Below are 15,106 nucleotides of genomic sequence, written 5' to 3'. Positions count from 1 at the left end.
ATGAAATAAATAAACACAGAAAAATACCATACATAATTTATAACAGTTCAACTCTAAAACATTAGCACTTGGGGCAAAGTGTTGAGTAGAATATTCGGTCTAGGAGCATGTGAAATGTGAACTCACATATTTTACCGTTTGATTCAATCTATTAGTTTAAAGAAGAACGAAGTAACTTGTTTACCTTAATGAATCCTTTTCGTAGTCCCTCTGGGGGTAATATGATTGGGGTGTCTTTCATCCCCCCCCCTGGTTTCTCTGTCCAGAAAAAACACCCTTGCAACTTCCCTGCCTCCGGGTCGGAAGTGCAATACACACTAATAGAATCACAAAGATGACGCTAACAGGCTAACGGGTAAAGCTAACTGCAAGCTAGCGCCACTTAAACAGTTTTTACAGCCAAGTTTGAGTGAAGAAAATGATCATTATTGTGCCATTGAGTTGTGGCACAATGTACAATATCCTTCTCTAGGTGTGTCTTTACTGTTAGAGTAGTATTTACTCTCACGGATAATGATGAGTAAAAATAGCACAACATGCTACGACACCTGCAGTGGCGCTTATGTTCTGCTTTGAAGGAAAACAAGCAAAACTTCAGCCGGAGATGAGTTTGGGGCCAATACTGAGCTCGATTTGCCTCTGTCTGAGTTCAAGGAGGTGTGGCCAGATAAGCCTTTCTCACGAGCGATTATTTGTCGCAGCACTCCTCGTGTGTGGTGTCGATTGTGTCACAACTGTTTGTCGGGGAGCAGACAATTGCATCTAACGTATACATCCAGGCAGGGAGCTCTCACGGCAGTTATACCATCAACAATTCGCCATGGTTGTAGGAGTCATTATTTCAATACTCCATCATTAAGATTCCTTTGAATGATCATGTCATGTCAACCCTAGCATTATGTTCTTCTAATCAGAGAGCATTTCAGTTTTCCACACATAACTACTGAGCCTTGTAGCCTCTTTTATTAATACATAATAACAAGATGATAAATTTTGTCAGTCCTTGAAATTTGTCTGACACTTTTCGACAAGGCCTTCCTCTGGTGATTATGCTGTGAGATCTCGTGAGCTCTTCTTTCACATGTTCGTTATTACGGCTCGATTGACGAAAAACAAGTGAGACTGCAGGCGCGGAATGAAACACGATCCGCTCATTCACTCCCACGACATTTCCTCCTTCCTGACTCTGTCCTCTTCTCTTTTGCTTAAAGTCAATTTAATTTCGGGGAGCATTTTGTCACATTGTCACATGCCTAGCCCGCTCCTTTTAGATGTATGAAAGTCAAATTTTCTACGTGCGACTCCCCGAGCATGTAAGTGTTCATCAAACGGTCCCGCACTCTTTTGATGCCAAGGCAGAGGAGACAGATGAAAAGCGCTGAGATCCTATCAAGCTATAATTAAAAATCTGCTCATTTTCATAAACTTCATTTGCCACCGCTAACCCCCGCACAGACCCATTACAATTCAGCCACGTCACTTTTTTTTTTTTTTTTTGAAGCTTCACAGTCCACTAATGAGTTGACGCATATTTTCACGGCGCCAGCCTTCACTCATTTCTGACCCTGCATTTCTGTTGGTCTTCCAGGAAAAGGGCGTACTCTAAGGAGGCTGTGTACAGTGACAAGCTGCAGCACTACAGCACAGGCAGAGGTGAGTGTTTTCTTGTATTTAGGAGAAATATATACGTTTGAAAGTTTGCATGTGAGATCACCATCACGCCATCCAAACACAAGCATGCGTGGCCTTCAACCGCTCTGGAATCAATTTTAAGCGGGGTGGGAAAATGTGTTTGCATGTGGCTCTGTCTGAGGTGTTGGTGGATACATTTGTCTGTTGTCCATGAGTGTTCAATCATAGTGAACTGAGGAAGCCTCCTGGATGAGAGGTGTCGCGTCTTTGATGCTGAATAATTTGGTACAACTCTGTATTACAGTGTAAGCATGTCACAGTGGTTAGTGGTTAGGACATATCATGCAAATGGGGCTTAAAATAGACAGTATTGGTATTTTATGATTTGAAATTCATTCTCTTTAACAATGAAATAGCGAGAGCTGGTGAAGACTTTGACTGGGGCTCCTCCCGCTGGCAGCTGTAGGAATGACTTATTGAAAATCTAGCGTCTAGTTTCATTTTACGGCGCGGTTTACAGCTTCAGCACGGCACGATAAACACACTTTGAGCTCGGAACTGGATTACGGGCTTTAAAAATGTGGTGGACATTTTTCTGTTTCATATATTTATTGGTATGCATACAACAACAAAAAAGTCAAAGCACTTGGATAACACTAACAAACATATTTGTATACAAATTTTTCATTTTTTTTATATGTACAAAAACCAAACTAAAACAAACACAAAAAAAGGAATTAAGAGAATAAATAAATATTAATTAAAAAAAAATTAAAAAAAATAAATAAATTTAAAAAAAGGGAAGAAAAATAATATTAAAAAGTAAAATAACCCACAAATAATTCCAATATAAATATAAACAATATATATTTAAGGTGCAACAAAAGTAAATACAATTGGTATGTAATTGCGAAAATAATAATTAAAAAAATTAAAGCGTATTCATTCATCATAATTTAATGAACTTACTATATATTGCGTTGGTATAACACTTTACCTTAAAACAAATAAATAAAAAATAAAAAATAAAATAATAATAGTAATAATAAAATAAAATAAATAAAATAAACTAGAGTGTGTTGGAATTGGGCTTAGTTAGCCTGGAAAAATTGCATAAATGGTTGCCATTTATTGTGAAATTTTGCGAGATTACCTTGTTTGGAGTATCTTATTTTTTCCAATTTTAGAAAGGACATGATCTCAGTGATCCAAAGTGTGTTGGACGGGGCATTTGTTGCTTTCCAATTAAGGAGAAGATGGCGTCTCACTATCAAGGAAGTGAAAGCCAGGACCTCTAGCTGCACTAATGAAAAACGGGTGTAGTCTTGAGGAGTACCAAAAACAGCTAAATGAGGGGATATATCAATGGTCTTGAGGAGAACTTTAGACATGGTGTCAAAATAAGTTTGCCAGATATTCACTAGAGTTGGGCAGAAGAAAAACATATGTGCAAGATTGCAGGGTGAACCAGAACATCTGTCACAGACATCAATTATATTTGGAAAAATTTGTGATAGCCGGGTTTTTGAATAATGACATCTGAACACTACTTTAAATTGTATTAAGGTCAAGCGGGCGCAAATGGAGGTTTTGTGAATACGGCCCAAAACCGAGTCCCACCAATCAACATTAAAGGTTAGGCCCAACTCTTTCTCCCAAGCCTCCTTTATCCCAATGGTTAAATGATCATCATAAGACTGGATAGTACCATAGACTTTTGAAATTAAAGATTTTTGTGAAAGATTCAATCGTAAAAGATCATCCCATGTCTGATCAGGGGGGAGTTGTGGGAAATTAGGAAATAAAACTTTTACACAGCTCCTAATTTGAAAGTACCTAAAAAGATGTGATGGTGGGAGATTGAACTCGCTAGCTAGCTCTGTAAAAGAACAAAAAACACCCTCTTTATAAAAATCCTTAAAACATTTCAGCCCCTTGTCATGCCATAAAGTGAAAGTAGAGTCAGTTAATGCAGGTTTGAACGCATGATTCCTCAACAATGGGCTTGATGAGGTGGGAATGAGAAATTTAAACTGCTTCCTAAATTGAAACCATATCTTTAATGTGGAAATGACCACTGGGTTACTAGTAAAGCCAGAGGGGTTGACTAAAGCTGCGCCAGCTAGTATCGCCAGTAAAGAGGACGAGGGACATGATTGTATTTCCAACTGACACCAAGGTATGTTGACCAATTTTAGCCAAAATATAGTTCTTGTTATGTTCGTAGCCCAATAATAAAATTTCAAATTTGGTAGAGAAAGGCCACCATCAAATTTGCAATTCTGAAGAACTTTTAGCCTAACTCTAGGTCTCTTACCATTCCACAGAAATTGAGTTATAATTGAGTCCATGCTTTTGAAAAAACCTTTAGATAAAAAAATAGGTAGGCACTGGAACAGAAACAAGAATTTGGGGAGGACATTCATTTTAACCACATTAATTCTCGTGGTGGACATTTTTGTATTTTTTTTTACATTGACGGAACTTTATCCAGGAAGTACAGAACAAAGTGTTGACACTGTAGAAGAAGAAACAGCTAAATTTAACATGATTGCCCAAGGGTTACTCAAAACTGCGTGAATTTAGTGATATACTATTCTAGGTTTGTCTTGGACAAGGTAGCAACGTTATAACATGGTTTAAAGCTCAATAAAAAGAGTTGACTTTGCATGTCCACTTTAAAGTGATAGTCTGGAAGTCTAAATGTTTTACAAATTTTACAAAATCTGCAAATTCGATCACCTGGTCTTGCATTTTGATGTAAAGTAAGTAATAATATATAAATAGAATTTTTTGTAAAGTCCCTCCTTCCTGGATCTCAGCAACTAATCAAAGTCTCCTGCGTTTACCAATGAGACGAGCTTTTCCTGTGGAGCAGCCTGTCTGATCCAATCATGAGGGAGGGGGAGGAGCTTGATCGTTTACTTTGGAAAATCCTGTTCCTGCTCTCCTCGTTCGGCAAACTAGAAGACGGGCTTTCTGGTTAAACAGGGGACGAATTTGATTGTTTACTTTCAAATTTCACTCTCATCTCTCCTCACTTTGCAAACTTACAGACTATCACTTTAAGAAGTCCAAGGAGGTTGAGATTCTTGTGTAATATGCCAAAACAATAGGCACATTAATGTCATTTACATTTACATTTAAAGAACAAAAAAGCAAAAAAACAAAAAAAAAGAATTCTGCCACATTTTGCTTTCCAGGTATACACTTTGATGTCCATCTGTTGTTCCATTATATACTATAATACACTTGAATCATAGGTGTTGTAGATAAAAAAAGCTATAAGTAAAAATACACAGCATTTTTTTCCCTGTGACTGACAGTCTTCTCTCCAGGCTGTGTGATAGGCGTGATTAAGTCGTGTAAGCTCTCCCGTGGCTCCGGCTGATGAGGCGAGAGCCCGCAGCAGCACATGTCCAACCTGGAAACACTCTCCCCTCCACAGGCTTATGCAGCGCAGACCTGGCAGTCAAGGAAAAAGGACTCAACTCCAGGGGGGGGGGGGGGGGGGTTAGTTCTGTCGAGCCTGACACAGCAAAGCGCTCCTATACACTTACTCTGTGCGATGGCTCATTAAGATGGCTGGTGTCCACAAAGTCACTTTTGTGGTTCTCCTTCAAATGACCAAACGCAATTAACACGAACAGAGGAAAGAAAAAAAAACAAACAAAAGATGAGAGATGCCCGCAGCTGCAATCATCAGACAAGTCATTTGGAGTGGAAAGGACATGCAACACTGATAAGAAATCCTATTCATAGGTTTAATTCCTCAACCCCCCCGAACCCACCAAAGCATTGTTTTCCCACAGATTTGACTGACAGTGTTGTAATTACGTGGATTCAAAGCAACAATAAAACAGTGCCACTCAGCCAATTGTTTTTGATGAAATTCCCGAGCATCACTATTGTGCCAGGCAGTACCCGGCGGCTCATTGCCGGTGCCATACATGTCAGGCCTCTGCCTCTCCGTGTGTGGCGTGACACAAATCACCAGGGGAACTTCTCACTCTGCAGTAAATGGAGTGTTTCGGCTGAACGCTTGCGGTGGTTATGACAGGGACTCGACGATGAGATTTTAACCCTCGATGGGCACTAGGTTATATGACGCACGCTCATTAAGAAAAAAAAATTAAAAAATGCGCAAATGGGAAATGCCAACAGACCGAGCGCTTTCATGTGTTGTTTTTATATAGAATTGAACTTCCATCAAAGCCTTTAGGATGTTTTTTAATTGCTTTTTTTTCAAAATTGCGGCTACACTTGAATACTTCTATTCCCTTTACACCCAAAACATCACCAACCTGCCGGCATTTGTTAATTAAACGTCAAACATGAAAGAGTTTATCATATACAATGGCTATAGCTTTGTTGTCACTTGAATATTGAACATTTACTCTTAAGATGCAGTAGTTTCCCTTTACGGGGCTCTTGACAATTGACACATTTTCTGTTTAAAGTCTCAATAAGCGCATCTCTCACTTGTTTCACCGTAACGGGAAACACTACGTGACTAACTCTGCAAGAGCCGAATTGATAATACAGTGAAAATAACATTAGTCCTGTCATGCCAATCTGAGAAGAGACTTTTGGGAAAAAAAATTCTGATTGTATGATTTTGTTGTCACCAATTGTTACCAAATAGCTAAAAAAAAAAAAAAAGTAGCAGATGTAAAACCTGCCCACTCATGGCAATACTGTTCATATTGCAGCCAATATAACCAGATGACCTGTGCTTAAGGCATTATTAACTTGACCTATGGATTTCTCAAGACCCAAGACCTTCATCTGCCGCTATCTCAAAGTTCTGTGACTTTTTAAGGAAATAAAATTAGAATTTGAAGATTACTTTCAGCGTTGTCTTGAAAAGGTTATACATACTTAGCAGCACTGTATAACCTTCTTGGTGGGAATTAACAGTTGATTGGCCTTTAACCCACAGGATTGAATTGCAACCATATGTATAAAAGAGTCAAATGCAAGATTAATATTACACTGCACAATAAATATCTGTATTACAAACTACTATTTCTGTGCTAATAAGCCGTACTCTGCATAAAGGGCTTGTGAGTGATGGATAATGAGTTTGTGCTCACGAAGGAAAGGCGACTCATTATGCATATAGAGGCAGGGGATGGATTAGTGACCACAACCTAAAGCACTAATGTGTTCCCAATGGATATGCTGTCCACTAATTGTGTGTAATGATTTCAAGTAGATCTTCACAAGCCCAAGAGGGCCTAGGGGACCTGTTGTTTCTGATTGAATGGATTTGGCCCAATAATCAATGTAAGAAAATATGCCTTGATCTCCGTAAATGAAAAGAGTTGTTTATTGTAATTTGGCTTATGAAATTGCATGCGATCTGTTAGCGACTATGAGAATGCTAAAAAGAATCCCCCCAAGACCTTTTTTTTTTTTCATCTTTTTTTTTTACTGTACAGCTAATTTGAATCTGTTAGTTTTTACCAAACTACGGCTCGTGGGCCAACTCCACGGCCCACTTTTAACTGGCCCGCTGCAAAAAGCATAGTTTATTGAATTTGCTAACTTCAATACAATAGAGGTTAAGTTATATATCTGACCTCTACTAAGTGCGACCCAGTTGTTTGTATATTTGTCTGTATACGGCCCTGAGTGAAAAAAGTTTGAACACATAAAGTGCATGAAGTGGGTTTGTATGTAGATATAGACACAGCTTATTGTGGTTAAAAAAAAGTAGTATTCAACAGGTCATATTTACCTGTTGAACAATGTATTTTGACAAATCCCGCTGAAAACAATATGCTGTCACAGATGCATATTAATCCAATGTTTTACTCGTGTTATCTGCCTTTAATTAATATGTAAATTCCGTGTACTGGAACGGTAATGCGATGTAACCATTGCTGGTAATTGATGAATTACTGCAGCCTTGATTTGTGGATACATTAGGCCATCGAGCAAATGAGTCAGGCAGACTAATAGCAGGCTAAAAGGCTGGGCGCTGGTGGAAATAACATGGTTAAGTGCCCTGTTGTAAACTGCAATTCATCAAACTAAACACTATTAAAACATTTGAACAAAGCACTAAGTTAAGATTTATGTATTTTAAATAAATGTATAAATGCTGGGAATGTATTCTGCATTTATAATTGATGTACAATGATCAAAATTTAAAAAGGATTCAATCATATTACGTGCCTGAGAGCTATTACGGGAATGCATTTGCTCTCAACGAGAACGCTGTTTGTGTTTAGGTAAAAATAGAGGAGATGTTTTAATACATTTGCTTTGTGCACTCCTATAAAAAAAAAAAGCCATGAAATATTCAAGTGCAGATATATTTTTTATTTGATGTCCATATAAAGATGAGCCCAGTTAACCAGGGCTGCACCACAGGGAGGGAGACTGATAAACTGTTTGCATTTTAAATAAAAGATGAAAGTGCTATCTGGACCATGCTAACAATCGGTTAGACTTTCTCTAGGACATAGTTCACACAATTATTATTGATGATTTAGCCGGCAAAGTCTCAACCAAGAAAGAAAGCCATTTTCTTAGATTGGAAATAAAGAAGGTTTGAATGTATGTGATGAATATCTCAACAATACGACAACCCTGGACATAAGAATTCAGTAACTCGTAAGTAACTCGTGCCTCTAGAGGCCATAAGCGCCACTGTAGGTGTCGTAGCATGTTGCATTTTTTACCCATTGCTTGTGTGAGAGTAAATACTACACTGACAGAAAAGACAAAGGGAGAGAGGGATATTGTACATCCAATTACGCAGTGGAGATCATTTTTTTCACTCAAACTTGGCTGTAAATACTGTGTAAGTGGCGCTAGCCCACAGTTAGCTTTGCCCATTAGCCTGCTAGCTTCTTCTTCATGATTCCATTAGTGTGTATTGCTGGCTCCTGCCCGGTGGCAGCAAAGTTGCAATTGTGGTTTTCTGGCCAGAGACACCAGGGGAAAATGAAAGACTCTCCAATCATCCCATTAACACTTGTTAAGGGGGAGGGACGACAGAAAGGATTTATTAAGGTAAACACGTTACTTAGTACTGCTTTAAGTTGCGGTTCTTTGGAATATAATTATAGAAATGTCAACTTTTTGTTAATTAATTTGCCGTGTCGCTAATGCAAAATTATAAAACAAACTAATTACGTTATTCCATCATATGAAGTACTAATGAGAAAAACATGAAAACCTGTCATGTGCGCTTTAAGCATTGTGGATTATGTTTGTGGAAGTGTCTTAGGAGCTGCCATGTTTTGTCGTCGTGAGCAGTCCCTTGTGAGAACAGCTTGGCGACATTCGTAAACAGTCTTTATAGAATGCAAAGATGTAAACCCCTCGTTGGATTAACTTAGATCCAATTTGTATGGAATTCCTAATGAGCAATTACATCCTCACAGTCAAGGTTCAAGGCAATTAGGGCGCTAACTCAAATCAGCTCCGATAGTCAAGAGCGAAGTGAGGCGCCGTGATCCCTCCAAGACCAGACCTTATCCCAGCACCGTCTCCTAGGAGACCCCTTCCTCTCCCAGTGTGGCCTATGCAAATAAGTGCTCTCAAATTGATGAAGATGGGTTTTATTTCAATCATGTGCCAGCGTCTGTGATAAATGCGTCTCTGATAGACGACTGCCCTTGCATGACTTTGCTGAAGTGATGATTTTTGCTGAGTTTTTGAGCTGTGTCCATTTGTGACAGCATAAGATTACAATTGTTATTATGTCGGGAAACATAACAGTAATAAATTGTTGTCCTATATTCTGCCCAGTCTACCCATGCAGAACCCCCTTCCTGTTTGCAAACAGAGCTGATCTTTGGACGGAGCTCACCTATTGCAGATGTGCAGAGAGGCATAAAGACCTTGTTGATGGTGCACAGGCGTTATCTCCTTATGAAGTCCTATAGGGAAAGGCAGAGGGCAAATTGGTTCTACTGCTATCAAAGAGGAGGAACTGCTGGGCTAAGGGATAACACAGAAAAAATGTGCCTACATTTATTCCTTCCATATCGCCGTTTGACTATTTGTAACCTTTCTTTTTAACGTCTGTCTCTGTTTGTGTCATTCTTGCATGTTTGTTTGTTATTATTCTTGAGCGTACCCAATGGAGGATCAGAGCTGCCAAAAGAAGTTAGAAATAAGTAACAAAAGAAATATATAAGATTGAGCAATTATATCCGAGACTATAACTATTTAAAGTGAGACGCGACAGATGACAATACATTTGGATATATTAAATTTAAACTTTTGCTGTCGATGGCTGGGGAAATGCCTCCCCAGTTTTATTTAATGATTCAATTTGTAAATTGCCTATTATTTTGAAAGACAAAAATGCCATTAATGAATAATCCCATGTTGTGGATTTATTTTGTTGATGCATTACCACACAAAGACCATATTTTCAAAGGGGATTCTGGATATCTTATTTAGGCAATTATTACTTCATTTTAATGGGTAAAAAAGCACAAAAGAAAATCGCCCGGAAAAAATTTGAAGTGGAGATGTTTCCCCCTAGAGTATGAGAAATGACAAGTTCACAAATCCTTTTATGTTATATCAGCTGTGATCCTCCAAATCGTACGCCGAGTTGCGTGAAAAGTGGTTCCTCCAATGGGTGTTATCCCCACCTCTCACTGCTAAACACTAGTGATTGTAAGTAATGCTATGCCTGATGTGATTTGCTTTAAAAGACAACAGTGTTCATTACCCATTACCCGGGGCGTCCGCTAATGGGAGACAGGGGGGGAAAGGAAGTGTTTCTTGTCGCTGTAACGGAGCACACTTTGGTTGTCCTAGAACTCTCTTTGCGAGCCGACATGTCTAACTGCCCCTCCCCACTGGGCTGCCCGACCCACTTCTCAGGCTCCCCCGGGATGAAGATCTACATCGACCCCTTTACCTATGAGGACCCCAACGAGGCGGTGCGCGAGTTCGCCAAGGAGATCGACGTCTCAACAGTCAAGATCGAGGAGGTCATTGGAGCAGGTACACGGGGACTTTGTTTCTTTCTTTTTTTTTTTACTGCTGACACATTTGAACACTTTTTTAGGTTCTGTACTGCATGGAGGTGATTACTTACGTGATTCTTTAGAAAATGGACTGGTCAAAATGTTGTGGTTTAAAGATAATCCATACGAGCAATCCCTGCGGTTGTTTACTTCCACAATTTTCGCCGGATGTTTTGGTGAACAGCTCATGCATCCAGTTCTCTAACACTGTTTTATGAAAAGTAACCAATGCCCAGTTTGTGAGCATAGTTTTTCCCTATCACAGGACTATTATTGTGTATTCAAAACATTCAAACATTGTGATCGCTCATATTGGATTCTAGCACGATTGATGAAATAAAATGACAATCCTCACATCTGTCTTTGGAAACTTCCTGCCAATGCACTCTTCCATATTCATGTCGCTTTATCATGGATCGGTTCGCGCAGTTCACAGAGGCTAAAATACCCCAGGTAATGAGACCAGAATAGCTTGTGCTTGTGTGGCCTGCTCAGCAAGCTAGGTGTGAGGAAGTGGCAGAGATAGGATAGGGGTTAGGATGCAAGGGGACTGACTAATTAAAGATTTCCGTTTTTGTTGATTTCACTGTGTGGCGCCTCTGCAGGACACCGAGGTGGTGATAATTAATCAAATGGTTTCCAGATATTTACAGGGGAGAGCTGGCTGTCCTGTGTTTGTGGGATCTGAGGCTGTCTTAGGAAAAGCTGATACTGCTGATATTTATTGTCATCATAGCGACAACACTTTACACTTTGAGACTTTTAGAACAGATTCAGTGCAGGTCAGTGCCACAAAGTCTGTAGTATTCAAACCATTAAACAGATACTAAGTAGATTGATACACCCTTTAAGCGTTTTTGACATACTGAATGGAATGTTTGTCTTTATGTTTATTTATTATCTTTTCTCTGCACAGGTGAATTTGGAGAGGTGTACAAAGGCCGATTGAAACTTCCTGGTAAGCGAGAGATCTATGTGGCCATCAAGACTCTGAAAGCGGGCTATGTGGACAAACAGAGACGAGACTTCCTGTCTGAGGCGTCGATCATGGGCCAGTTCGACCATCCCAACATTATCCGTCTGGAGGGCGTGGTGACGAAGAGCCGCCCCGTCATGATTGTCACGGAGTTCATGGAGAACGGAGCACTTGACTCATTCCTCAGGGTGAGTTCAGGGTTCCAAACAGGAATGGGTCGTGCCAAATAAAAGTTACTTTTAGTTCAATTTAGGAGTGTTGCTTTGATGCCACTAGTATTGCAGAGCACAGGGGACAAGTGAAAATTCATATTGGAAATGGGAAAGAAATGTGCAAATAAAGTTGTAGAAAACATTTTTGAAATATTCAACCCTGAAGACAATGTGCTTCATGACAATGGACATGATTCAATCCTTATTTGGTAATTTACATGCCAGCAGGGGCTCTGTGATTCTAATTACTCGATTAAACACTGACGCTATTAATGGACTCTTAAGTCTTCCCTTTATAGTCTGATTGAATGGACATACAGATTAATCAATATTCCTCTCACTTTTTCCTCTTTCAATCTCATGGATTGGTCTTCTGTTGCGCTTTGATCTCGGGTGGGTTTAAAGGGGCTCTTTGAAGTTGGCTTTGCTAACCGCCACATCCGACTTGTATTTCCATCGATCTCCCTCAGCCTCTTATTTGTTTCTGGGGTTCAAAGCCTGCTGCAGAGCATTCACACGGGGCTGACACTATCGTGCGTGTGGATGTCACGCAGCTGGATGTCTGCACGCTTCAATAGAACAATGACCATCAGAGTCAGAATCAGAATTGGCTTTATTGCCACTGTCAGTGAGCAGGTTCACAAACTAGGAATTTTCTTTGGTTAAACCTGAAACATAATACTTAGATAAAAAGTAAACTATAAAAACTTTAAACTACAAGGGAATGCATAAAGTAGATTCAAATAAAATATGAAGACAACAACAATTTGACACAGAACAACAGCGTCAATACATTTACAGATGTACAGGTGCACCTACACTATCAAAGAGTATCTTATGATAATAGTTTATTTTTTTACATGGGGCCTATGGGACCCCAACTGTATAATTGAAAATATTATATTATGGCCCAGTTTGAACAAAATTAAAAAGCTCATATCTTTCACAAACTCTGTTGGATTGGAATGGACCCAATAGAGCGTTCCATGTACATTCAAGCTAGACATAATGACACGCAAAAGGCTACAAAAAGCGGTTTGATATGTGAAAAAAATGTGCACAGGCCGTCTCTGTGATGGGAACAACATAACAAAGACACGTTACTCTGAAAAATGTCTTTGTGGGAGAGAAAAAATAGCAAAAAAAATGTTTTCACTATTATTATTATTCCATCTTTTACCTCAATTTTGGCCCCCTGAACATCAACGAAAAGTCAATTTTATTTGCCCAAATTATCGCAGTTGGTTATTTATTTATTTTTTGAAGACTGCATAACAAAATGCTCAACAGTGCCTTGTGTGCCACATTACATGAGAGCTGAAAAGTTTAGTTTCACCAAAGTCGATCTAATAAAGCATGCTCAACCTTCATGCCATACTGCTCAAAACATGTAACTGTAAGTCTAATTGTGTTTTCTTTCATCATTTGACTGAGTAATGATACATTTTATTTATATTGCACTTTTGCATTGCACAATGGGTAAATTGATAATGAATAGTAATAAATATCAAAAGCAGTAAAAAGCAAATTTCTCCTTAGATTTCTAAGGTTCTATCCGACATTGTTTTTAACACACATTCTCATCTCTTTGTAGCAAAACGATGGTCAGTTCACAGTCATCCAGCTGGTAGGGATGATGCGTGGGATTGCTGCTGGGATGAAATATCTTTCTGAAATGAACTATGTCCACCGTGACCTGGCGGCACGCAACATCCTGGTCAACAGCAACCTGGTGTGTAAAGTGTCCGACTTTGGGCTTTCACGCTACTTACAGGAGGACACTTCCGACCCCAGCTACACCAGCTCTCTGGTAAGCAACCTTCTGTATATTTTATAGCCGTCCGTTAAGTGTCCCCAAACTATCCTCGCTATTGGTCCCATCCGTCTTGTTCCCTTTTTTAGACAGAAGCCTTTTCACCTTTTCACTGCCTTCTATTTTATATGAGCTCTTTCCACTGCTCTCCCCCTCCATCCTCAGAATCGCTCGTCCCTGCGCTGTGCAAGGGTCTGTCACGTCTTCATTAGTGTGGAGACAGGGATCCTCTGGGAAGGCTCCTCTCGCGTTGACATGCCCGGAGTGCCAAGAAACCAAAGGGCATTGCGGCCTCTCTAACTGACAGCTCAACCCCCCCCACCACCACCACGCCCCCCACTAGACCCTCTTCATTCATTATTACGGGGGCATCATGGGAGGCTTCAACTCCTCATTAACTGCTCCACGCTACAGATCTGTAATTATTAGCAGCCATCGTTAGTTCATCGGTCCTTGCTCTCTCCTCCGCCTAATTCACAACACATCGCTCACGCCGACGCAAACACACAAGCCGCGGGTCATTAGGGCTCTCCGCGCGCCTCGACTGAGGTATTCTGTGGAGTTAAGCACATGAGCAACAAAGCTATCATGCATCATATTTGGACTTTTGTTTTATTTTGCATGTTTTTTCCCAGTGGGCTGGAGTCACATCAGACCTTCCATCCTGCCAGTACAGCAATTAGTGCATTTCTGTATTACATAACGTGCACAACATAGGAATGGGTTATCTTACTGAAAAGCAAAAGTGAATGTAAACATGTTTTCATTCACATTCTGTCCATTGATTTGGGGAAGCGCTCTCCGTACAAAAATGGTCAAAGAGCCGATATTTATACTAGCACAAAGGGAAAATTGGTGTTTTTGCATTACAGTACAGGAAACTTAAGAGCCATTCAGGGCATGTTATGAATTGTCTGTCAACAGAAGCTCTTGTCCTCCACAGACAATTATTACCATTTGCAACAACACCCCTTTTGTCCTTATTTGACATGGGGGTCACCAGTAATCCTGTTGTGAAAGCTTGCGAAGCTCAGAGACACAGAGAGGTTGTATCTCTGGTGTACACTGCTGGACTATAGCGGCTGAAATACAAGTGACCTCACTTTTCCACAGCCCACAGCTAATTGCTTCTGACCGATAGCGTGTGTGTGCGGCTGACCCTGAGGCTGAACCTTGCTGAACGGGTCTTAACAGCTACAAAGGAGAGCAGCACCTTTGTTGTCTCCGGTGCTGACACTGCTAATAAGTCGAGCTGCAAAGGGGAGGATCACGGGTATAGATCGGGGTTAGCATTTTTTATTTGGTTTGATGCAAATCCTTGGGGGGCAGTTGGTTTGTGTGTGAGAGAAAGGGAAGGTCAACCTTGAAAGATATGTAAACTTCAGAAATCTAGTCAGGCATATTACAGATTCACGGTAGCAGAGTGGTTTGTACTCCTGAAACTATTTGGAAAACCATCTCCTTATGT

General features: G+C 40.0%; 1 protein-coding gene across 2 annotated transcripts in view; it reads left to right on the top strand.

Annotated features, from left to right (window-relative positions):
• The window catches only part of LOC306973181 (ephrin type-B receptor 1), a 180,808-nt gene that overhangs the window by 147,986 nt on the left and 17,716 nt on the right, over positions 1-15,106 (top strand). The window contains exons 9-12 of one of the 2 annotated variants that reach the window (XM_079570033.1): positions 1,589-1,653; positions 10,492-10,614; positions 11,554-11,801; positions 13,420-13,635. In XM_079570033.1, coding sequence (XP_079426159.1) covers positions 1,589-1,653; positions 10,492-10,614; positions 11,554-11,801; positions 13,420-13,635 — 652 coding nt within the window. Of the gene's footprint in view, positions 1-1,588; positions 1,654-10,425; positions 10,615-11,553; positions 11,802-13,419; positions 13,636-15,106 lie in introns of both variants that reach the window. The other variant, XM_079570032.1, reaches the window with a different exon arrangement.

This window comes from Gobius niger (assembly GCF_951799975.1).
Source record: "Gobius niger genome assembly, chromosome: 13".
Taxonomy (NCBI): Eukaryota; Metazoa; Chordata; class Actinopteri; order Gobiiformes; family Gobiidae; genus Gobius; species Gobius niger.
The sequence above is the reverse complement of the archived record's forward strand: the minus strand, read 5'-3'. Positions and strand labels throughout refer to the sequence as shown.